Here is a 23,613-nt window from a genome sequence, read left to right on the forward strand (position 1 = left end):
TCACCTTGGTAACATCCATGCCGCGGTACTATCATGTACCCTCCGCTTGCATGTCTTTAGCCTGTTTTGTTGATGGTGCAAGGAGCCTTGCTTTATTGAATAATGATGTAAAATTGATCCCCTCTCTCTAACCCCCAGACAAGGACAAATGAAGGGCTGGGCAAATTGGGATCTGGTGCGTGGCCACAGCCTTTTTACAGGTGTGCAGTGGTGACTGTTCATGTCAACGCGACAATCTATAACATAGTAATTGCACGCATGTCACACTGCACAGGATTGTGTCGGCCACCAGGCATGGTGTCTGGTCTCAGTCTCTGATGCACACACAAGGTGCTCCTGAAGGGTTCAGAAGAGCTCTCCTGATGCCCCTCAGCCTTGATTTACAGAACAGTGTCCCAATGCAACAGTCATTCATTGAACTATGATAGAATATGGCCCACATCGCAGGCTCCGTTTTTAGGAAACCGAGTGAAGGGTATTGGTTAATTGGGTGGGGAGGGAAACCTACAGGGCGAAATTAGTCCTTTCTGAATTATTGTTTACTGGCCACATGCAGAGGCTTTTGAGTGATATGAAGCGTGAGCGGCTTGAGCGTGCCGCAACCGTCTCTATTCATCCTGCCTCTTTGGATGATCATTCTTGACTCCCGTTTTCCTGAGGCGGTCTCGTGCCACTTTGCAACAGAGCGCAGGTTCGTCATTTCTGCGTGGTGATCATTTCCGCTTCGGAACTCTGCGCTCCCTTCCGTTTCTATTTCTACTTCTGGCTCAATGTTTTCCAGAAACCACTCTTTAATGTGCCTTGTTCCTGTTCTCTTCTGCGTTGGAGCCAGAAACAAGCCCTCCCTCGACCCGTCCTGGCCATAAGGCATTGCCCCCCCGCAGGTTGATTAGGGAGGCTATGCTTGAGCAAGTGTGCCAGTACAGCATGGCCCTGCCAGTGGTCGATATGAGGATGAGCTGGAATGCCTTGGTGACAGAAATGTGTTGCCACCGTAGCCATCGTTTGTATAGTGGCTGATTAGGACTGCAAAATCCCGTTCAATTATATCATTCTGGGACTTTTCATTTCGTATTTTCCATTTTGAATTTAGGACTACAAATCCCACAATGGTGAAACTTGAGGGCTCTGGAAAACACTTACACAGATGACGTTCCCCTAGCTGAGCGGCCGAGGCAACGCGAGCTGGATTGTCTGTTGTGAGGCAATAGGCCTGCTAGTCTTATTTCAAACTAAACGTGCACTGAAAAATCACTCTTCTGTTGCTTCACTGCAACTGGAGTCCTCTGTGCTTTTCCAGAGCCTGCAGTTTTCAGGAGAGCTTCCTTGTTGTAATATTCCTGAAATCTGGAATTTGGTAGTCAGGGACGTCATTTCACCGAAATGCCAGGGGTAGCGTAAGTGACTTAACATGACCTTTGAGCTCTGATGACATCAAATGAAGTGTTGTCATTTGACCCCACCCTAAAGTGACATCACTGAAAGCGATGGAACATGGCCGTTTACCCCTTGACAAAACGGGAAATGGCATCACATGGCTTTGTTTCTAAGTACAATATGAAAAATATAGTTACAATATCACTGTAACGCGATATACATTTCCTACAAGAATGGACCACTATATGTATCGGAAGAAAAAACATGCTATAACTGCCACTTGCGAAAAGCAAAATATATAGTCTGAAATTAATGCCTATTTTACTCTAAATAGTTTTTGGAGGATTTTGTCTGCATTGTGAATTTAAGGTGTTTCAGAACAGACCAAATCAGTGACTCGCCCCCTGAAGTGTGCCTGAAATACACCTTTAATGAGTCTAGCAATTATTGTATAGAATTCCCAAAAGACGACAAATTATTTGTTATTCCTATTCTTTCTTATTTAGGGTCACTGCTCAAGGTGTTACACTTGTGGAACCCACTGTTTTTTTAAGAAGCCTGAACAACTAAGCCATCCACTCTAGAAACAAAGGACCACATGGCATTCGCCACAGCCCAGGAGCTTCAATTTGTTAAAAAAATATATATTTTTGTCTTTCTTTTTTTCTTTTCTTTTTAGGGGTAGTAAGGGAGACCGCAGTGGTAGCAAGTGCGACCCCTGGTGACCCTTATATGACGTCCCTGGTATGTGGAGCAGCACCTCTTGAATCACACCAGAGTCTTGTGTTAAAGCACCATACGTTTAGACACATGCAATGTGCCTTCTCAATGGCCGATCACCCCTATGGACCAAGTACTGTGGCTCCTACCTCCTTTATTCGGCCAATCAATTGCTTGCCATCCTCTGTATTTGGCATATGATATTTCCGCTTTTTGGGAAACTGCGGGGTGGGATTTGTACTTTTAGGGCCGAAATACTGACACGTTGTCCTGGTTTCAGTGCACTTTTACAGGGTATTGCTGCTAAAGCAAAAATTGCCCTGGTTCAAAAACTTACTTTCGATGCATTTTTGCAGCAGGGCAATGTTTGCCCTACTGGTGATTGGGAGCAGCATTCACATTAGGACCCGGGCGGTTTTTCGGCAATATGGTGCCACGGGCAAATAAAAAGAAAATATGCCCCCCCATGAGTGTGCACAACGCTCCCATGACGTAAACTTTGAATCTGCCGCGCAAGCAATCCCCAACTTAATGCTCAAGGTCCGTGGCCTCCTCTTTAACCAGCACAAACATGACAGCAGTTGGAGCCTCTGCAGCGACAGGCCCAAAGATCTGGGTGCTGGCAAAAGCAAGTGTGTAAGCAGACTCACCATCCAATCAAGGGCTGTACCCCAGCCAGCCACGGCCCCCTCTCTACCGCATCAATCACTGCACTATATCATTCACTTCACTATCATTCACTTCATCCTCCTGTTGGGATAGAATGGTGGCCCAGAAGTTAGAATGCCATGAGGGAGCCAAGGGGCAATTCAGCATGGCATGTGCACCACACACATTATCAGCATTATAAATGGACAATAGTGTAGACTATTAAGCTATTAAGCCTATTAAGCTGCATATGACTTAAAACTTTTTGGCAGTAGTTAACCCATCCTTTGGTATAAGCATGTACTACACAAGTTGGTAGAGTGGCTGAACTGCCAGGCTTATCTCAAGAGGGGTCATTGTGAGCTGTAGGGTTATCACGCAGAAATTCACAGTGACACAAGTATCCAAATAAACACTTACTATCAAGGTTTCTTGATTAAACAATTATAGTTTAATTTAACAGTCAGTTGAATAAGCTTTCTTTAGAAGGGAGCAAATATATGTAACACAATAATATACTTCAAAACCACACACACTCAGTTTCAATAAATCAGTAGATACCCATTTGGGATGACACACAGACACTTCCCACACCCTGAGGTGACTTAATAACTAGGACAATGTGGACATTGATATATCACTGGTACATTTAGAGCAATACTGAGTTTGGTGTCAAAAGGAAAAGATGGGGAAAGGAAAAAAATGGTTAACAAATATTCTTAAGCAGGTAAGTAATTTTTGAACCCTCCAATAGAAAGTAAATTACCCCTTTCCTGGGGGAATAGTTGAAGCACAAATTCAGAGGTAAGAAGGGTCTTTCAAGGAGCCAGGGCAGTTGAGCAAAAGTCTAGGTGAGCTGAAGCACTTCTTGCAGGTAGGTGAAAAGTCTTGCATGATGTTTTAGAAATTTTTGTAGAGAATGAATTCACTGTAGGGCCACAAGCTGGGAGGCTTGTGAGGGGCAAAGCTGCAAGCAACTCTGCAAAGGTAACCAAGACCAGTCTCAACTGAGAGCTAGCAAGGCTGCACAGCAAGAGGTAAGTCCCCTTAGTTTTACAGTACCTTTGGTTTGAAGAAAACTGGTTCCAGCTGGCTTCTGTTCCTGTATAGGTCTGCAGATCCTGTTGTTCCTGCGCCTTTGTCGTGGGGAAAAGAGGGAGGTCGTCTGGGGACTCCTGCACTACGAATGGAAGGTCAGCGGCAGCAATGCACAAACTTCAGATCAGCAGCACTTTGCGGTTTCAGCTCCTTGGGGCTCTTGCAAACAGCACCACCGCGGTTCTCGGATACTTTTATGGACTTTCTTCGCTTCTGGGGTCCAGCACTCTGTTGAGGTGACTCAGGCTTGGTCAGTCCTGCTTCATGGTAGTCCAGAGGATCTTCCTGTAGCTGGGGTCTGACTTTAAAACGATGCACTCGATCTGGTGTTCCTCTCCCTGGCAATCGGTTCCTGCAGCAGCAATGGAAGTACAGCCAGCTCCGAGATGATGTCCAGACGAGTTTGCTTTGGAGTCGATTGATCCCACCAACCCAAGGGGAGAAGTAGTCTGTTGAAGGGCTTCTCTAGTTGAGCTGAATTTGGAGCTTCAGCAATGCAGCCGGGCTTCACTCGGCAAACCAACGGTCCAGGAGTTGCAACAAGGATCTCTTCCAAGTTCTTCTTCAGATTCCTTCCTCCAGTGGTCGACTCTGCCTTCCAAGCAAAAAGCCTCACCTTTTGTGCAGGTTTCTCCCATTCATTCACAGCCTAGCTGTCACTCACACAGGAGGGGGGCTGTCCTGCAAGGACAGCCAGCTGGCCAGTCACCTTTGGGTGCATTCCCGTAACCAAGGGATTAAGCACAGGGAGTTACGGGCTCCTCCCTCACTTCCTGCCCTGCCAGACACGCTGGAGCCAGAGGCGGACTTCACCAGTGAATCCAGCCAAAGACAAAATTAACAAAGGGACCAAACCTTTTCCGTGCAGAGTAAATCTCAAGAAGGACCTTTCCAACAAGAAATGGCGCCCATGGGTGTCTTACTGCAGCTGCAATTGCAGCACGCAGTAAAAACACAATGGTAGGAAAAAGTAAACCATTGCCACCAGCCATTAATTATAGAAAGGCTAACATAAAAATGTTACATGAGACACTAGACAAAAGGGGATATTAAGTATCCCCTCCAGCACCCTATTGTAAGATAGTGTGTGCTGGGTATAGAAAGTTACAACATGTGAGTAAAGCCAATTTCACTTTACTGCTCTTGGAACTCTTGGAAACACTAGTTTCACCAAAAGAAGGCATTTAAACCTTTGGGAAATCTAAGAGACTTCCCTGTGTCAATGCACTGAAGGTGTGTTAGGCAGAATCCTGTGCAGTGCCCTTAGGGACCACTAAACACAATTAAGACTACAAGCGGTAATACAAGTTCACCTTTGGTACAAGCCTGTACTACTATGTTAAAGTGGTAGCAGTAGCGGAGCAGCCAGGCTTATCTGAAGAGTATATGAGCAGTAGCAGAGATTACACAAAGGGACCACAACTACTGTGTCTCAAGCAAACACTGACTCAAGGTTTCAGGAAAAAATATAAGTACATTTATTTTTAAACCATCTGTTATAAAACACAACACTTCAATAAATTCAAAACCACACGTAAAATACACTACAACCAACCAATTCACTTGGTACAGTATAACTCAAGGTAAGTACCCTATGTTTTAATGGACCGATGTTGTGAAACAAAAGACGTTACCGGGAATACATATGCGATCACTTTTTGACAGTAATGACAGTTCGTTCTTAGAAAATATATACGTATCCGCGGCAAGAAATGTTACTGGGGCAAAAACACACTTAGGCCTGAGTTAACCAGAGAGAGTTGGGGGCAAAAATCATAGGCAATACTTTTGTCAGGGCAGACAATCAGAGAACACTCATTGACAGAAATACAAGAGTCAATAGGCCGGAGCCAGTGTCAAGTGGAACCGGGTTCCTGTTGTCGAGGATCACACAGTCAGACAGTTCAAGATTCAACGTTGCCAGGAGTACTTGGATATTGTCAACGGAGGAAGCAAAAGTTATAAGGAGGGAGGGAAGACAAGGGCAAGCCTTGGATGAAGAGAAAAGGGATTCACCCTAGTTCCTCAAAGCAGACTTTAGTACCTTATTCAATGAAGAAGCTGGTGCCACGGTAGTTGTTCCTGGTAGTTTCCTGCAGACCCACGGTTCCTGGTGCTTCGGTTGTGGTGACGAGAAGGACGACGTCTGGAGGGGTCTGCACTACTCGGGGACGAAGCCAGCAGCAGCGACGGTGAATAAAGGGTGCACTCCTTAAAAACAGGAGAGGCTCTTCAGGTGGCTATCCAGACCACTACAGCAGTGTGCAGGGATTTCTACCACGAAGAGGATCCTCTGGCTGTGGAAGATGAGCTGGTTGACCTCACCAAGCTCAAGGGAAGAAGACTCAGGAGTGGATCTTCTCTGGTCGTCGAAGGGTAGATAGCTCATGACTGCAGCAGGGCTTCACCGGGACGGGGTAGTTGCAGCAGCCGTCTTCCCCGCTTCTCTTCGGTTCCTTGTAGTTCCAGTGGCGACTCTGACTTCCAGAGTCCTGCCTTTTATGCAAAAATCCCCCATTTACACAGCCTGGCTGTCAATCACGCAGCAGGAGGATTGTCCAGCCCGGACAACCACCTCAGCCAATCATGGCAAAGTGCGACATGGGTTTCCTAGGATACCCTGTGCAGGGGGTGACTACACCCCTCCCTCACATTCAGCCCACCTAGACACGCAGGCGCCTAGAGGAGGGCTTCTTGGCAGAAGCCCGCCAAAAGACGTTGAACAAAGAAGGCAAACCTGGTTTGCCACGCAAAGTAAAACACAAAAAGAAATGGCGAATAAACCCGACCGGAGCCAAAAGAAAGAGTATTTCATCAAGCGGGTTTATGTTTGAGGCTACTATAATAGCCTAAAACAGTACCATGTTTATATAGTATAAACGCGGTACAAAAGTTAGGGTAGATACCACTGCCACCAGCCAAGTCTAAATGGTAAAAAAGCGAAACAATGCTCTAGAAGGCACAGATAAAAAGGGCTAAGAATTAACCCTTTCCAATACTCCATGTAAGATGGGGTGTACTGGATCTGTGGTTAAATGACTATGTAAAGTTAATGGCAACTTTACCCTTTTCTGGGGGACAGTAGTCAGCCCCAGAAATGAGGTCGGTGGGAAGTCTAAAAGACAACCCTGTGTTACTGCACTGACGGTGCTGTGTAACACACAAGAGTGGGACTACTGAAGTGGTGTACTCTAGAGCCCATACTCACAAAAACATATGAAATACACATGGCAAAACACAGGTAAGGGTGGGGGAAAAGCTCACACTCTTACCAAGGGGAAAAAATAAACTCCAGAAATCCAGCAAAGCTGCTGGGGGGGACTCACTGGGTAAGGGAAATTAGCCATTGAATGAGAATTCTCCCTAAAAAGGTGCTGTGTGTCACAATCTAAACAAGATGCCTATGGAATTTGTCAGACTCCAAAGTCAAAAGAAACAGAATCCAAATCACAGAGAAATGCATGAGAGTGGGAAAAAGGTCTCACTCTCTCCAGGTTAGAAATTAAAAGTCCTACAGTCCAACAGAAAAAGCTGGGTGTCTCTAAGAAAGAAGAGCACATTTCTGAGAATTCTCCCGAACACTTCCGCACACATCTGCTTCCCTCTTATGCCATGCACCAGTCCCCATCTACCTGCTTCAAATCTGTGCCAGCACGCTGCGTTGTTGGGGAGTGAAGAGATTGCTCTTTTCTCCAGCATCCTCTTCCTCTGGTTTGCCCTGAGAATAGCATCCTGGACCTGCCCTCTGTTTCCTTCCTCACCCAGCTGTACTGGACTGCAGCATTCCTAGCGCACTGCATGCCCCAGTCTGCCCAGCTCATCTCAGGATCCCGTAGCTGCTCCTTACCTTGACGAGTAGGAACTCCCTGCTCCTCGTGCTTCCCAGGCCTGCCGGGGATTGCGTAAGCACTACGTGACAGACACAGTCCAGCACATACCTGAAAACATCATAAGAGATTGCAGCGCAGCCGACCAAACAGGAAGTGTTCAGGTATGGTGCCATATTTATGCCGGGCTATGGGGTTGAACAATGCAATAAGGGGGGACTGACGCCTTCATTCAGGTAAGGACTGGGACGAGGAAGAAGAGGACTTGTACGTTATGGATTATTGTATGGGTTCTTTTTTATGTTTCTATTGTGATGATGTGAAGAATAAGGGGCATTTTGTCTCTCGTCTAAGTTTACAAGCAAAGTGTAAAGTCACTTTGTTATATTATAAATGTTGATGGAAGGCGCTAGCCATGCCCAATAGTTGCATGAAAAGGGCAAAGCCCCTGTACCATATCACTGCCACATAAACTAACATTTCGGCATGATTTTCAAAGCTCAGCGTCCATCTAAAGGGCAGAGTTCTCAATCTTTCCCCAGCCAGGAATGGGGAAGGCAGCCAGTCCTCTTTTTGCTTGGAATTCTGTGACTTGTCGTTTTTCCTTCATTTCAAATGGAAAAACCTTCAAGTCCTAGAGCTCAGAGAAATAAACAGGACTGCACGGCCAGGGGAAGCTTGTGATCCCCGAGTGGTGGTGTACGGATTTGTGACCTTTCTTTTTTGCACTCCTGGCTATTAGCTGTTAACGGAAGAGGTTGTGAGGACTGAACCTGCAAACTTTCTTGGCTTTTATCAGCAGCATTAACAAAGAAACTGTGTGTAGCAAAAACGCTCAGCGTCTGAAGGCTCCCAGTTGCTGCATAGAGAGTTAATGAGGGCTAGATCATCTGCTAATTGGCGCCATAGTCAAGAGAATGCCACCTTTTTGTCCTGCGAGCTGATGAGCTTGGACCACACAGCGTGTGCTTGCCTTCTTTTAGCATACATTAGAGCAGGGGTCTCCAACCTTTACGTTAGCTAGAGCTACTTGTAGTGGAGGCCAACAGTGGACAGCTACTAGCGGGCGATATCAGGGTGGGGATATTTATAAGCCTCGGAATTTTTACCAATATTTTTTTGGCTCGATTATTTTGGCTTCTATAAACAGATGGAATAACATATGCCTTCACGAATATATTAAGAACTTCAAAAACCTCTTTGTTGCATTATTATTTATTAGTAGCTGTCTCAAAAAGACAGATATTTGTTGGACTACCACACAAATATCCTGTAATTTTTGTGCCCCTTCCTTTGCGTTTTATGTAGGCTTTCTACATGCTAGGCACACTATTATTTTCCAAATTAAAAAAAAAGTAATTTCCAAATTGAAAAATTTTGCTTGCGTTCACAAAAGTTTTCTTTGAAATGTTTTTTTTTGTCAGACACCACACATACTCTGTTATTTGCCAGTAAGATAGCTCAGCGGGTTGAGCGCTCGCTGCTGCAATCGGAGCGTGATCTGCAGGTCGCAGGTTAAAATCCCGGCAAGGCCAACTCAGCCTTTCATCCTTCTGAGGTCGATACATGAGTACCAATTTCAGTTGGGTGATATTGCATGTAAATATGTGCTCTGTAAAGCGCTTTGGATTAAGGCGCTATATAAATAACACATCATTATCATTATTTGTGTGCCCCTCTGTGTTTTAGCACAAGTTATATTTATAAAGATGTTATATGCTTGTCAAACTGGTTAATCACAAATGCTTCTGTTATGCTGACAGCAGTTTTTAGAAAATTAAACTGTGGGTTCATGGGTGCCAACTTTTGATTTTCACAGGGGCAGAAATATCCCCACTTCAGCCCTGAATATCAGCAAGCAACCAGCCCAACCCATACCCTGGCCAAACACATTGTATAGCACTTTTTTTATAATGCATTGCAAAAAGTCATACGATTAACAACCTGTAGTTTTGAATATATAACATCTCAGCATCGGTCTGTCAACCTGCTTAACTACTCTGGTAGGCTTCTACTGTACAGCGTGTCTATGGATTGCTTAATGTACTAAAAGTGGATGTACTTGTGTCATGGAAGTGATTTAAAGTGGAAATGTACGGTGTGGAATTTGGAAAGAAATTGCACCATATTTTAAATATTATTTTGAACATTTCCAGGCGAGCAGCAGTGCTATTGTGATATTTTCATTGCGTGGTCACAATGATCCTGATCCTGCCCCAGCCCCAGCCCCTCCAACCTCTCTGGCAAACAAGAGCAGCTTGCTTAAGAAAGACTGTCGTTCGGGCGCACAAGGCCAACTGTGGTACTACAGGCGGCCTGCAGAAGCATAACGTGATACTGACATTTGTCAGTGGATTTACAAGCAGTTCCAAGTGGCACAGTAGCCAAACTCTCTGCCTGCAATTGGGCCGACTAGGGTTCGGATCCTGAACACGGAACATGGCTGCAAAAAGCACCATTAAATAATATAACTTAGGATAAATGTTTATTTTTGGGTATCTTCAGCGCGGGCGACTGAAAAGGCTCAGGCGAGCTACTAGTCGCCCGCGATCGACTGTTTGGCGACCTCTGCATTAGAGCAACTTTATACACCCACCTAGTCCATGCCTCCAGGTTTCAATGATTATTTATTTTTATTACGGTTTAGTTTATTACAAACTTTTACCAATTATCCCCAAAAAAACTCCTTCCATCATCACATTTAAGCAATTAACAATTTCGTCGAAACTATTTCTGAAAATGTAGTCAATGCATTAGTCCATCCCGGTATCCCACCCGCGTACAAGGCCTCCCACCATGCCTCGCCATCTAATCCAAATTGGGCCGATAAATGACTTTATAGGTACAGAGTTCTTAAACTTTGTAGCTCCTGGCAAAACAAAATCAAGAAACCCTATACACCCACCCAGTCAGTGCCTCCAGGTTTCTGTGATTCTTTGAGTAGATGTCAGTGGCATGCAGTTCTAGAGTGACCAGATGTCCCGGTTTTCCCGGCACAGTCCGGGGAAATCGCACTCTGTCCAGGGGTCCCGGGAGTTTTTTGATTTTATAAACACCGTCCTGTGTTTCCAAGAGTGGGTGGCTACAGTCCCGAAATCGGTTGCCGGCGCATCTCTTCCTGCACGAATGGGGGCGTGAAATGGTTTTCACCCCCCATTCTCTCCCCCTCCGAGGTGCTCTCCCCCAATGAGAGGAGTGTGCCTGTGAGCACACCCCCTCCCTGCTCCCCTGCAACAGGCCAGCAACATGGAAGTAGGACTAACGTTTTATTTGTATTTACGTTAGTCCTCCTATTTCTATGACCTGTCCCGTTTAAAAAAAAAAAAGAAAAATAATAAATATGCTCACCCTATGCTGTTCGCCTTTCATATCCAGGGTTATCTTCTGCACTTTTGTGGCCTGGTGCATGGACATCTTTGCGGTCTCCGATCACCCAAACAAAAGAATTGAGGGTTCCCAAATATCTGGTCACGCCCCCCCCCACTTTGCCGCCATCACAACCCAGAGCTTGATATGCTGCCTTGCAGCGCTCAAACTAAGCATGGGTACTCCCTTTCTTTCCCCTTTCCTTCTCCATTCTTGCTGAAATCAGAATGATAAACAACTAACATTTCAAGGGCAACATGAGTAGTCCATGACAATGGTCTTTTTGCTGTAGCATAGGTACAGGACAGCAGCCACTAGGAAGGTAAATGGGGCATAGTATAAATGCAGGAAAAAGGTGGGCATAATCCAGAATGGACAGACAACTCTGATTAGCTGCCTCAGCGAATGCAAGAGTGCTCATACAGGCGGACAGAAGAGTAATAGGAAGCAAGGAGAAAGATACGCATAGCATAGATAGTTGATTTAGATTAGAAACTACTAAGAAGGTGTCTGCTTCCAGACACACTGAGATTAGAAGGGGGACATGCTTTTCAAGTAGAGTTGCTACCTGAGAGCAAAGGAACCAGTGGCTGTGGTATGCAACATATTGGTGCTCACAATAACGCACTTAATACCAGAGAACAGTCTCTAAGGGCGGGACCGGGATTCGAACCTGTGTTGCACAGCGTTGTCTTGCTTGAAACACAAATGCATTGCCCTTGAGCTATCCTCCCGGACCTACTATTATTATAGAGGAAGCAGCACTACAGCCAGTGAAACCATGAGCAGGTTTTTTTTTTAAAGATCATGCCCTGATAACGAAATCACTCAGAAGGACAATCATTTTGAAAGGTTTAGGAACTGGCAATTTTGACAGGCAATACGAGATTAAATGAGATGCTCAGGATCACACATTGTTATAAAAGGTGATGCTGGGATTTGCACCCACTCTGCAATTTCTCCACTTTACTGCTTGCTTTTGCATTTCTTGGCATGAACTAAAATAATTTTAGAGGAAAGTACACAAATCGCATAACCCAACATGACAATGTTTAAAAAAAAATGTTATAGAAGCGTATTATGCAAAATGGGAATGATTCTAGCTTCATGGTCTCCATCATTAAGGGAAATTAACAGGTACCAGCATTCTAATTGATGTGATCTTAAAATATTTTATCTGGTTTTCTCTATTGTACTTCAAAGCATTACATATCCCTAAAATACAGGCTTGCACAATTGTTATTTATAAACGTACAGAAAAGCCTCTGAATTGTACAAAAAAAGCAAGCAGTGTGTCAAATGAGCAGATCTTGCTTGCCAGAGGGTTGCAATATCTGGTCTGCTTTCTTCCATCTAGAACCCCTTGCACTTAAATGGCCTAAATAAAAAGAAAGATCAGGTGTTGGCTGGGACGTCATTTCACCAAAATGCCAGGGGTAGCGGAAGCGACATCACACGACCCTTAACCCCTGATAACATCAAAGGAAGTGATGTCATTTGACCCCACCCCGAAGTGATATCGCGGGAAGCTATGGAACACGACCTTTCACCCGTTGACAAAACAGGAAGTGGCATCACATAGCTTTGTACACTACACCAAATATAGTTATGATATCACTATAATGTGATGTACATTTCATACAAGAATGAATCGCCATATGTATCATTAAGATCAGTGAGTATAGGCCCATATTGCCAAATTACTGTGAATTCAAGCAGACGTCCATGACCAAATGATAAGGATGTGTTATTATATAGCACTTACGCTTGTGCGCTTTATATAGAAAATAATATACACCCAATATCACCCAACTTGTGTTGGTACTCGGAAGGATGAAAGGCTGAGTTGAGGCATTTAAGAACAGACTAAATCAGTGACTCACCCCCTCAAGTGTGCCTGAAATAAACTTTTGATGATTCTAGCATTTAGTGTATAGAATTCCAGAAAGACACATTATTTGGTATTCCTATTCTTTTTTTATTTAGGGTCAGTGCTGAAAGTGTTAGACTTGTGGCTCTCATGTTCTTATTTTTCTTCTTTTGTTAGGGGCCTGAACAAGAAAACCAGCCACTCTAGAAACAAAGAGCCACATGGTCGCAAGGGAGACCTCGGAGGTCGCAGTTGCGACCTCTGGCGACCCCTAAATGATGTCCCTGGGTGTTGGGCTAACAATGCCACCAGCATTTCTGAAGGCAAAACTATGCACAGAAGACAGCACAGTGATATGATGATTTGTCCAGAAGCACTTTATCATCTGCTGGAAAAGCTAGGCTAAAAGCATGAACGGATTGGTTCCTCAGTCTTGAATTGGATACCCGATCCCCTCTCTGAACTAACATTTTATGCTCCTCATTAGAGGTGGCTGCCTAGGTTTTACAACTCCCCATCTGAGCAAAGCAATTTCTTAGACCTTCAACACACTTATGCTGCGTTTGGTTTTATAGCAACTGTGATCTGGTGAAGGTACATTCTTGATTCTAGCACTTGTTGTGCTACAAATCGACTTCAGACATAGGAAAGGCTGAGTTGGCCTTGTTCGAACTTGATATTGTAATCTTGCATGTGAACACAGATCTCTACAAAGAGTGCGTAACACACTGAGCTATCTTCTGAACCATTGCATCACTCAAATTTACCAATAAGCATTTCAACTTTGGCTATTGCACATGATCAATATAATTCCCCACAAAAAGGTGAGAATGCTGTAGGAGTTGTGCCGTAGTGAACGCACAAACTATGTATAGCACAGTGAACACAGAAAGCATCACAGGATGAAATGATAAGAGCAGAATGTACTTGTCAGCAGCAGATGGAATAGGTTTTGAGCCTCAGCAGCATGCCATACAATATCCTGGCATGTGCTATTTAAGGTAAGTGAACAATGGGAACTGGCTTCCTAAGCTCAGGCAGCCTTGTGGCGTATGGCAAGGGCCTCTTTTGCCTTCCCGTAAAGACGATTCTGTTCATAGCCAATGTACATCAAAGGTTCATGTGCTTATAGGGTGTTCTTCTCCCCGATACCCTGAGGCGCATTCACACCTACCTTTGTTTTGCCCCTGCCTCCTCTGCGCCACAGGAAGCTGCCCGCTTTGTCTGCTTTTTTTTTGGGTTTACCATCAATTGTCTGGAGAAAAAAAAACAAATGGCAAAATACCGATTTTATTTTTTTATTTTTTTTCTCTCTCCCCCATTGACTGCATATATATGCAGGGGGAGTCCCTTGCATACCCCTCTTACCCCTTAACATTTTTTATTAAAATTCCCCTCCCCCACATATGTATATACTCAAATTGGGCATCCTGAATTCAGTCTTTTGTTCCTCAATCTTTTTGGGAATTACCTTTTTTGTACTTGGACTTTTTACCGTAGTGCCCAATACCTTGTAAAATGGCACATGCATTGGATCAAGGTTTGGGTACTATGTCGGTTGTATTGAATTTGCTAGTGAAAATGGGAGCTTGTGCAACTCAAAGTGGAACCAAGGCCACCAAATACTTACAGGGGACCAATCGTGCCTCATTCCACACCCTCGTTGCCTTTCCAGCCAATTGCCAAAACCAACAAGGTTTCCAAAAATGGTGAAAAAATAAATCGCCCTGCATTTGTGAAGCTTCCTGTATTACTTTGATACGGAAGATTTCATTTCTTTCCCTCACGCGTATGGCCGAAAACATTAACACCACTGGACCCAGAGGCTTGCTGAAAATTAAAAAAGGAAACTAGTTAGAAATAGGAAGACAAAAAACATGGAGGAAAATAGCAATAGGAAGACATATGTTCACCTCACTCCTGCCTGTTACTATTGTTGTATGTCCGGGACATTTCAGATGGTGGAATGCCTATTACGTTTGCATTTAGCTCTTTAGCTCGTGGGGGTTTCCCGTGGGCAGCCCTGCGGTGATCTCATCATGCTCGCGAGATGTGCAGCACGAAGCCCAGGGGTGTCAAAGGCATACCTCATCACAGTTGCGAGATGGAGCCAGCCTATAAATAGCACACTGCAAGCGCTGGCAGTGAAGCGAGAATGGTGTTTTCAGATGACTGATTCCTCTGCAATGTACACCAGAGGCTGTGGATTCTGTCAGCAGAACCAATCCTATAATAAAAGGCCGTGTCTGTTTGTCTGATGCAGTCATGCACAGTAGAGCCTGCCCATTTCGCTTGTTGTCACCACTAAAGGGAGCTCTTTCCCTAGGATATATAGTGGTCTTACTGTGTGATTGAAAACCTACTGTATCGGTTGTCTCCCACTGATAAAGTATGTTTGTCTGATGCAGTCATGCTGCTTCGCCTGTTACTGCTAGAGGGAGCTGTTGCCTTAGGATATAAAGTGGCCCTTTTGTGTTAATATATAATGTGGTATATTTTTAGGTTTTCATTAACACTCTGATTATGTCTTTCTTTACACACTTTGGCCAGTGCCCACAGGCTTTCACACTAGTATTCAATAATCACGTGGGGGTGGGGGATTTGCGGCTTGATTTAAAAGGCTGCAATCTTTATCTGTGGTTTCTGTCCGTTTAGAAACGAGTTTAACCAGAGATGGGAGTGTAATCTAAATCATTGGTACGATTTGTTTGCTTTTTACAGAGTATACCTAGAGTTCAAAGCCTCAAGAAAGCATCCTTAATGCTTTTTCTTTCTCCTGAGCCAACACACAAACACGCACGCACACACAGGCACACCCCTCTCTTTTCCTCCCTCTCCCTCTTCCTCCCTCTCTCCCTTCCTCTCTCTCTTCCTCTCTCTTCCTCTCTCTCTTCCTCTTCCTCCCCCTCTCTCCCTCTCTTCCTCCCCCTCTTCCTCCCCCTCTCTTCCTTTCTCTCTCTCTCCCTCTCTCTCCCTCTCTCTCTCTTCCTCCCTCTCTCTCTCTCTTCCTCCCTCTCTCTCTCTCTTCCTCCCTCTCTCTTCCCCCCCACCCCCCATGGCTCTGCAAGTCGTTATGGTGCGTAGGTTGCAAACACATTTCTTTTATCAGTGGCAGTCAGAGCCTTTCATATGAATGATGGAACATTTCCAACTCACAGAGCTCGCAAATCACCAGTTACCTTGCAAATCAGTGATAGTTAAAGTGAGCAACACAAAGCACCCATTTAAACATCATGAATAACAACGAGCTGGAAGTTTGCGACAATGAATCTGCATATCGATCTTTGTTTATTACACAATCTTTTTATAGTGTCTTAAATCATGAAACTAGATTTTTGAGGTTGGCTTTGTCTTACATTCTGCGACTTCTGGTTTACCATTCAGGATGCGAAAATTAAAGTCACTGTGATATTCTGTTGGCTTAACATGTTGCCATTATGCAATTTGTGTTTTTTAAGTAATCCCCATAAGACATTATTGATGTAGACATTGAAATTCAACAATCTGAGCCACAGTTTGTGATCTTGTTCACCCCCCTACCACCACTGGACACCGTACCCCGTGGCCCCCCTCCGCCATCTGTCTGAACCTCCTTTTTGGATGCAGTCAAGTCAGTGAAATCACTACGCAGTGAGGGAACCTGCTGCCGAGGTATTTGCTGTGCAGAAAATCTCTCTAGAGCAGAGACTTGAAACCGGACTTCTTAAAAAAAAATAAATAAATAAATAAAATAAAAAAACTGAATTGACAGTGGACATTTCATAGATGGGTGCTATCTGCTACTCAAATAAACATTGATTGTAACACTTGGGCGTCTATATTGACTCTCTTTAATAAGACAGGTCCATTCCATTATCTCCTCATCGGTGTATACCTCAAGACTAATTAGACCATTCCTCTCACCTGACAATTGCATTACTCTGGCTGGGGCACTCATCCTCTCGAGGATCGAATACTGTAATTCTCTCTATGCAGGATACAACACCAGAAAGATCAGCAAACAACAAGTGGTGCAAAATAACACAATCAGAGCTGCCTTAGACATACCCAGACACGAGCACACCTCATCTACTAGACATAACATTCATTAGCTCCCAGTAAGAGACATAATCAAATTCAAAGTCCTCTCACTGACCCATCAATGCCTCTCTAACAAGGCCCCAGCTTACCTTTACAAGCAAATCGCATAAACCCAATCCAGCAGGCCTACCCGCTCATCCCACACTAGCCTAATATCCACGCCCAAATTCAGGAGACAGAAGGCTGGCAGAGTTAGCTTCCCGGTTGTAGCTGCCCAACTTTGGAACACACTGCCTCCCTCATTAAGAATAGACACGTCCCTTTGGTCCTTCCAAAAAAAAACTAAAGACCATGATGTTCAAACAAGATGCCGTCCAAATCTAGCGAATATACTGCCACTTTTGCTACTTTGTAAGCCTTATGGAAGTAATCTTGTTTTCCTTGTAAATAATCCTTGTACTTTGCAACCCCTATGTTTGCCTCTGTGCTCAAGTGTAACTGATGCCTGTAACCTACAATGTTCAAATAAAATAAATAAATGGTGCTCAAGTAATTGAGCGCTGAAGGCTGAGCCGGCCATGCTGGCTTTCAGACCTGTGACCTCTAGGCCAGAAGGGGCACTGGATTCACTAACTGATTGTCAGGTGTAGCACTGTGCAACACCTGATGAGCATGTCATGAGCAAGGCTATGCAGTCAGTGATTGGGGATGGCCGAGTGTACTTTTCTCTGAGCGTCTGCTGCTGGGCGTATAGGACCTGTGTTGTGTGCATGCCCCCCCCACCCCGTTGCTGAGTGCTCCTTTTCTCGCTTTTGATGATGCAGTCCCCAGTCTACGTAGCCTGCCTCAAACCACTGAGACACACGTGCAGTGGTTGTTGGCAGGTAATCCAAGCTCAGATGCAGGTCTTCTGACAATATTGTGATAACAAATGTTTCACTACTTTGAAAAGGCTAGTTAGGGGAAAGGTGGTTTGGCATTCATTTTTGCACATATGCAGTCCGATGCAGTCGTGCAGTAGACTGCCTGCTTTGCCAGTTGTCACTGCTAGGGGGAGCTGTTGCCTTAGGAAATAAAGTGGCCCTACTGTGTTACAGAAAAACAAAAAACGTGTTTCTATTAACATGAATTGCAATCAGTTGCACTCAAATATACCACATAATATATTAACACTGAAAATGTCTTTCTTTACACACTTTAAAGAAGTATGCGTTTAAGGCCTCTATGCCTTTCCTGTCTGGCCCTGTCCGGGCCTGCCTGCTGCATACTGGCTTTCCTCCACCCTAGCCTCCTACCCCCTTCATAATCCAGTGTCTCCAACCTACATTGCATCAGTCTGCCTTACTTGCGTCTCATCTTTCGGCTACTGCACCGCTCTTGTCCTCTGCATCGCAACTTGAACCCTCCGGCACTGCCTCCCTTACTTCTCGCGCCCCGCAGTTGCTGATACTTTACTCTTGGACTACCTAAATGATGTCGATCTGTGCTACATTTCATCTGACTTGCTGCGAATAGCCAGTGAGATCTGCAGGGGTTTGCAACAAATGTGACATGCTCAGAGCTGCAGCAGTATTGGTATGTTGCTAAGGAGGGGCAAAGGTGAAAGTGAAATCCAATGATCATGTTGGGAGCCCTTCTTTAAAGTATAATAGGGAATTGTGTGGGTGTGTATATGTAAATAAGTGAAGGCCACCTTTGCATTCTGTGAGTGAGAAATGCCCGTCCCAAAAAAACATCTAACCATGCCATTTAAGTCCCTGTTTTGATGATTTGTAACTGTGCTTCCAGCCATCGACTTTTGGGTTTGCTTTAGTTACTCGGGTATTACCAGACGTGGGTCCCCGAGTCTGCTGAGCCTAGAGACACAAGTTATTCCTCCCTTATGAGGCCGAAACATGTTTGGGGAGGTTTGTGGTCTTGTGCAGAAGGGATGTGACCTAGCAGTTTGGGCTGGACCGCCCCTTTTAGGGTGGGACCAAGCCTGATTTGCATATGGTCTTTCCCCTTCTGTAATAGCTTGGCAGGCTGAACAGCGATCAAGCGGGTTTCCCAGAGCTGTGTCTGTGGTTATGATTTATTGATAAACTTCCAGACATCAACTTTTTGGTTTTGCTTTTGTAACTGTGCTTCAAGAGATTCCTAGCTATGGCGGACAACTCTTATCTCGGCCTTTGCTAGTGGAGGGCTTTTCCATTGGGATAAGAGCCATGAACGGCAAATTACCTGTGTTTAGATATTGTCTTGTAAGGCAAACATTGCAATGTTCTGTGCCAGAAATGTGTATTCCCCATCCTAAGATTCATGAAAGATCACACTGATTTATGGGTGCCTCCATTTTGTTTTCTAGATATACTGCAGTATTACCTTGTCTGCGGCACTGGTCATACAAACCCTTTCCAACAGGTGAGTGAAACATAGCAATACATCCTCTTAATTGGGCTCCTTATCCCTTATCTGCAAAGGTTCCACGTCATCCGTGCTGCCCCATTACTCTTGAGCAGCAAAGCTTCCAGTCAGTGGTGATGTCTTGGGTTGGTGAAGCCTCCCAGTAACCATCATGTATCACCATGTTGTGTGTGCATCACCATTACACTGATAACGCCCGTATTTCGCAAGGTCCCTTTCATCGTGGGAGACGTGGTCAATGTGTCTAGCAAGCACAGATAGATGGACGATGTAAAGCTCTGCTCAATTCCATGGCACTGGGGCGGAAGCACTGCTGGGTGCTTCTATATCTCTGCATTCAGCAAAAGCATTACACTGGTGTAGACCTTACCATGTCAGGACAGCAATTAGCACTGGAAGAAGTTAAGAACATTGCAATCACATTAGATAATCCTCTAGTCGTCGAGGATCAAGTGTCGACCCTCATGGAATATTGGCTTTTTAAACTGAAGTTGCTTTAAAGTGTCTCATGCTTACAGTGAATTTGAGAACAAGACACAGGCGGCATTGCCTAGCCTTCATTACAGAAAGTATCCACCCACTCCCCCAAGAATTGTGTAGATTAGACGTAACCAAGTATTCTCTTGCAAGAGCGATTCAGTATTTGGGCCAGCGGGCGACATAGTCGATGGCACTTGTTGAACTGTTCCAGTTTGAGGCTTCCTACACAAATCATCGTGCTCAGGATGTGACCATGATCTGAAACACAATGTAGCTAATCACACAGGCTGAAGTTGTTTGTGAAGTGGAGTAAATTGGTTAGAGCATGCTCAAAATAAAGACCCATTTTGAGGACGTAGAGCATTTCTGACTCCGTGCTCAAGAACTGGACTGAAATAAAGCCTGGCCACAGTGAAGGGCTTCTGTGGGTTCCATGGGGACAGTAAAAACCTGCAATAATGTAATGTAAAGTGGTCTTGTATAGTGCCCTTATGCCAATAATGTTGGTCTTGCGGCGCATAGCCCTGTAAGAAAGGATGGAAGGGCGTGTTAGTCGGATAGCGGGAAGGCAGATGCAGAAACCTTTGGTGGTGTTTGTTGCTGGTCCAAAGTACCCGCTACCTGTGTCTCAATATGAAAATCTGTTTGTGGTTGGTATCGACTGAGCTGGTTAGCCATATGGGCAGCCCCCAGATTGTGGAGTGCAAAAATTAACAGCATGGTTGTTGATAGAAGGTGGATAGTGTCTGAATCTATTAAGTACACTAGACCTGGAGGTAGTTTAGGGATACAAGATTCTAGTAGTGAGGAATTAGTCGAGGGGTGGAGAGCAGGTTGAGGGTGTTGTCACTTCCTGACTCTTGGTGGTAGATTTCTCTTAGATTGAAAATGCAGACCAGTGTCTTGCAGAAGATGTGAGTTTAAAAGAATGCTGTTTGTATATTAGCCCAGGTTTCTGGTGCACAGTTTTTAGTAGGTTGCTAATATTTTTCTTCTAAAGCCAAATCTTGAGCGGTTTCCTGAAAGTCTGGTGCTTCTCCTCCAAGTGGAGGTTTGGGTAGGGTGTTCCAGTTTTGTGGCTATAATGGAAAAAGAGCAACCTCCTTGCCGCTTCTTGTTGAAGTTGGGGACTAGTAAAAATGCAACTTTGCTTCAAATACCGCCTGCCTCATTAGGAATAGAGTATGCAATGTTTTGTTTTTAAGAAATACCAAATAGCGCACCATTAATGGGTTTTATACTGCCTAGAAATACCCCATTATTTTACAGCTGCCATAAACCTTGAGCTTCAAATTACCTATTATCGCAAATGGCAAGCATTGTGCTTACAAATTGCTCTGCAAGTGAATGGATGCATTGGCGCACCCCACATTTCAGACTTTTATGGAACGCTGCTTGTACTTTCATATGCGCCCCCACTACTCTAGTAGCGTCTAATGCTGGTGCAAATCAGAATACTTTTATGACAAATCTTGGCACATATTTTTTTTAAAAGAGAATTCGGCATACCCTCCGTAATTCAATTAATACATTAATCTTTGTTTCATTCTAAAAAGTGCACTAGAGTATGTTCCTGCAACTATTCACTGTAACATACAATATAATGTCTTGTTGACCAATCAATTTACAAAATACAAAAACATTACAAAATACATGTATTAAATCCATTTTTCATTCATTAAAAATGTGGAGGGTTTCCAGTATATCTTATTGCTGTTCAGATTGTATCGCGGCGAGCATGCATTCATAGAGGAAATGGCACTCCAGAACTTGGACATTTATGCATATGTGCCCCACAATCTCCTGTTTTGCAGGATTCATGTTCCTGGGAGGTAGCTGAGCAGTCGTTAGCAAATCTTTGCCCAAAACACTGCATTTTCTAGAGTGAAATTCTCACGTTGGGAGTTTTGTAAATTCCTCTGCATCAGTGCTCTGCCTCATTACTTGTGGTGGAGCACAGTACTCACTGCGCCTGAGGCTGCAGTTTCCTCCTTCAAGGGATGAGCACTTGTCTCAGATTTTGAACTTGACCAGAGATGAGGACAATAAGGCATTTAGTTTGCCCTTGTGAAGAAAGCAAAGTCCATTTTATTTTATACAGCTAACCTTCCTCTGGCCAAAGGTCTCCTAGGCCAAATGTGAGGGGTCAGAAATGAGCGAACGACACAAAGGTAAGTTTTCTCAAGGTTTACCAGTTATTCAAAATAAAAAAAGGGGTTTGGATCAACGCCTTACTTTCCCTGTCTACCAAACTAGAAATAAAGAGAAATGACCTAGTGTCCAAAATATCTCATGACACTAATGCAAACAATAAAATCAAACGAGGAAAATGTGGCTAACTTCAGTTCAGCAAAACAATTCTGTAATTCAAATTTAAAGTCCTTGAAAGCAATCCTTGCGAAAAGGGTTGGTTTCCCTTCCCCTCAATCAATTCAGGACCACTTGGATTACAGTTCTGATTCAACAAAGTGCTGTTCAAAGTGATATAAAAGTCTTTGTCAACCACTGTGCCATTTTCTGGGACAAGTCTCTTCCACAAGGTTTGGTTGAGAATGCAAAACAACTCAAGGTTTTCCACACTATCCCTCTTGAAAGGATGATTAACCACCTTTCACAAACACAAGTTGAAAACAAATACAATTGTTCTGGTACCACGTAAGACCTTCTTCAATAGACTACATCTTGTGAAAATAGCTTTTCAATCTTTCTTAATACTTCTTCTTGAAATGTAATACTTTTGTCAGGATAGCAAAACTCAACTTGATTTGGTGATGCCACTGCTTGTCAAACAATTTATAAAATAAATTAATTCTTGATTCAACAAAGGTTTGTTCAATACATCTTCTGTTACAAAGGTAGTTTATCAAACCACGATCTTCTTTCCTGGACCACTCGCCTACCAGGACTAACCAACTAGAAGTCCTTTTCCTGGTGTATACTCTTGCCAGGAATGAAAGCTCTTTCTAGTACTTTTCAAACATGATGGCAATATTGATTCCCAGATTCTCCCCACCATTCTCTCTTGGAAAGGGGGTTGAACAATAACTGCCTTTTATAGTCTCTTGACTTTTGATAATGTCTTGTGCTCTGGTTTTCCCTAAACTAAGAAAAAATAATAGAAGAACCTTCTTCGCAGGAAACTCTCAATCTCTTCTAGACAGCCTGATAGTAGTTTGGGTTACAAGCTTTCTCCAGTTGAAATCCCAAAAAGGAAGCATTGTGCCTTGTCTGATTGGTATGGTTTCATAGTCTCTTGGATGTTGGCAATATGAAATATGAGCTTTCCCAAAAGTATATCTTTTGTAAGGGGATTTATGTCTGGGTTGCTTTATTGAGGATTTTTCACAACTTATTGGCTGATGGTAATGCTGTTTATGAGCTTTTTCCAGTGGTTGTCTTATTATGGATTCCTCATAGCCTCTTGGCTGTGGGTAATACTGGTTAGAGACTGTCCCCACTGGTAATTCACCCAAAGTCTTTTGACAACCTCTTGGCTGTTTATAATGCTGGTCATAAGCTTTTCCCTCTCTTAGTTCCTTACTATGGAACTTTCACCTTTGCCACTTTACTTTGTTTTATATAATTATACAATATTCAGAAAACAGTCTCTGCTTTGATTTATCAATTGTTCGGTATTCAAAATTATTGCATTGTGACATCTTTGTTTGGACTGCCCCGTGGTCAGCATTCACACTCTGCCAGCTCACTGGTTCTCTGCGGCAGCTCCTTCAGCATTTAGTTTGCTTACTTTCCTGCTTCCACAAGCTTCCGGTAAGTTGCACGTCGATCTTCGGGTGGGGT

General features: G+C 44.0%; 1 protein-coding gene across 2 annotated transcripts in view; it reads left to right on the plus strand.

Annotated features, from left to right (window-relative positions):
• The window catches only part of TTYH3 (tweety family member 3), a 646,372-nt gene that overhangs the window by 550,296 nt on the left and 72,463 nt on the right, over positions 1–23,613 (plus strand). For both annotated transcript variants that reach the window (XM_069647607.1, XM_069647608.1), the window contains exon 8: positions 19,274–19,329. In XM_069647607.1, coding sequence (XP_069503708.1) covers positions 19,274–19,329 — 56 coding nt within the window. The remainder of the gene's footprint in view (positions 1–19,273; positions 19,330–23,613) is intronic.

The sequence above is a fragment of the Ambystoma mexicanum genome, chromosome 2q (genome assembly GCF_040938575.1).
Source record: "Ambystoma mexicanum isolate Mex_15411 chromosome 2q, UKY_AmexF1_1, whole genome shotgun sequence".
Taxonomy (NCBI): Eukaryota; Metazoa; Chordata; class Amphibia; order Caudata; family Ambystomatidae; genus Ambystoma; species Ambystoma mexicanum.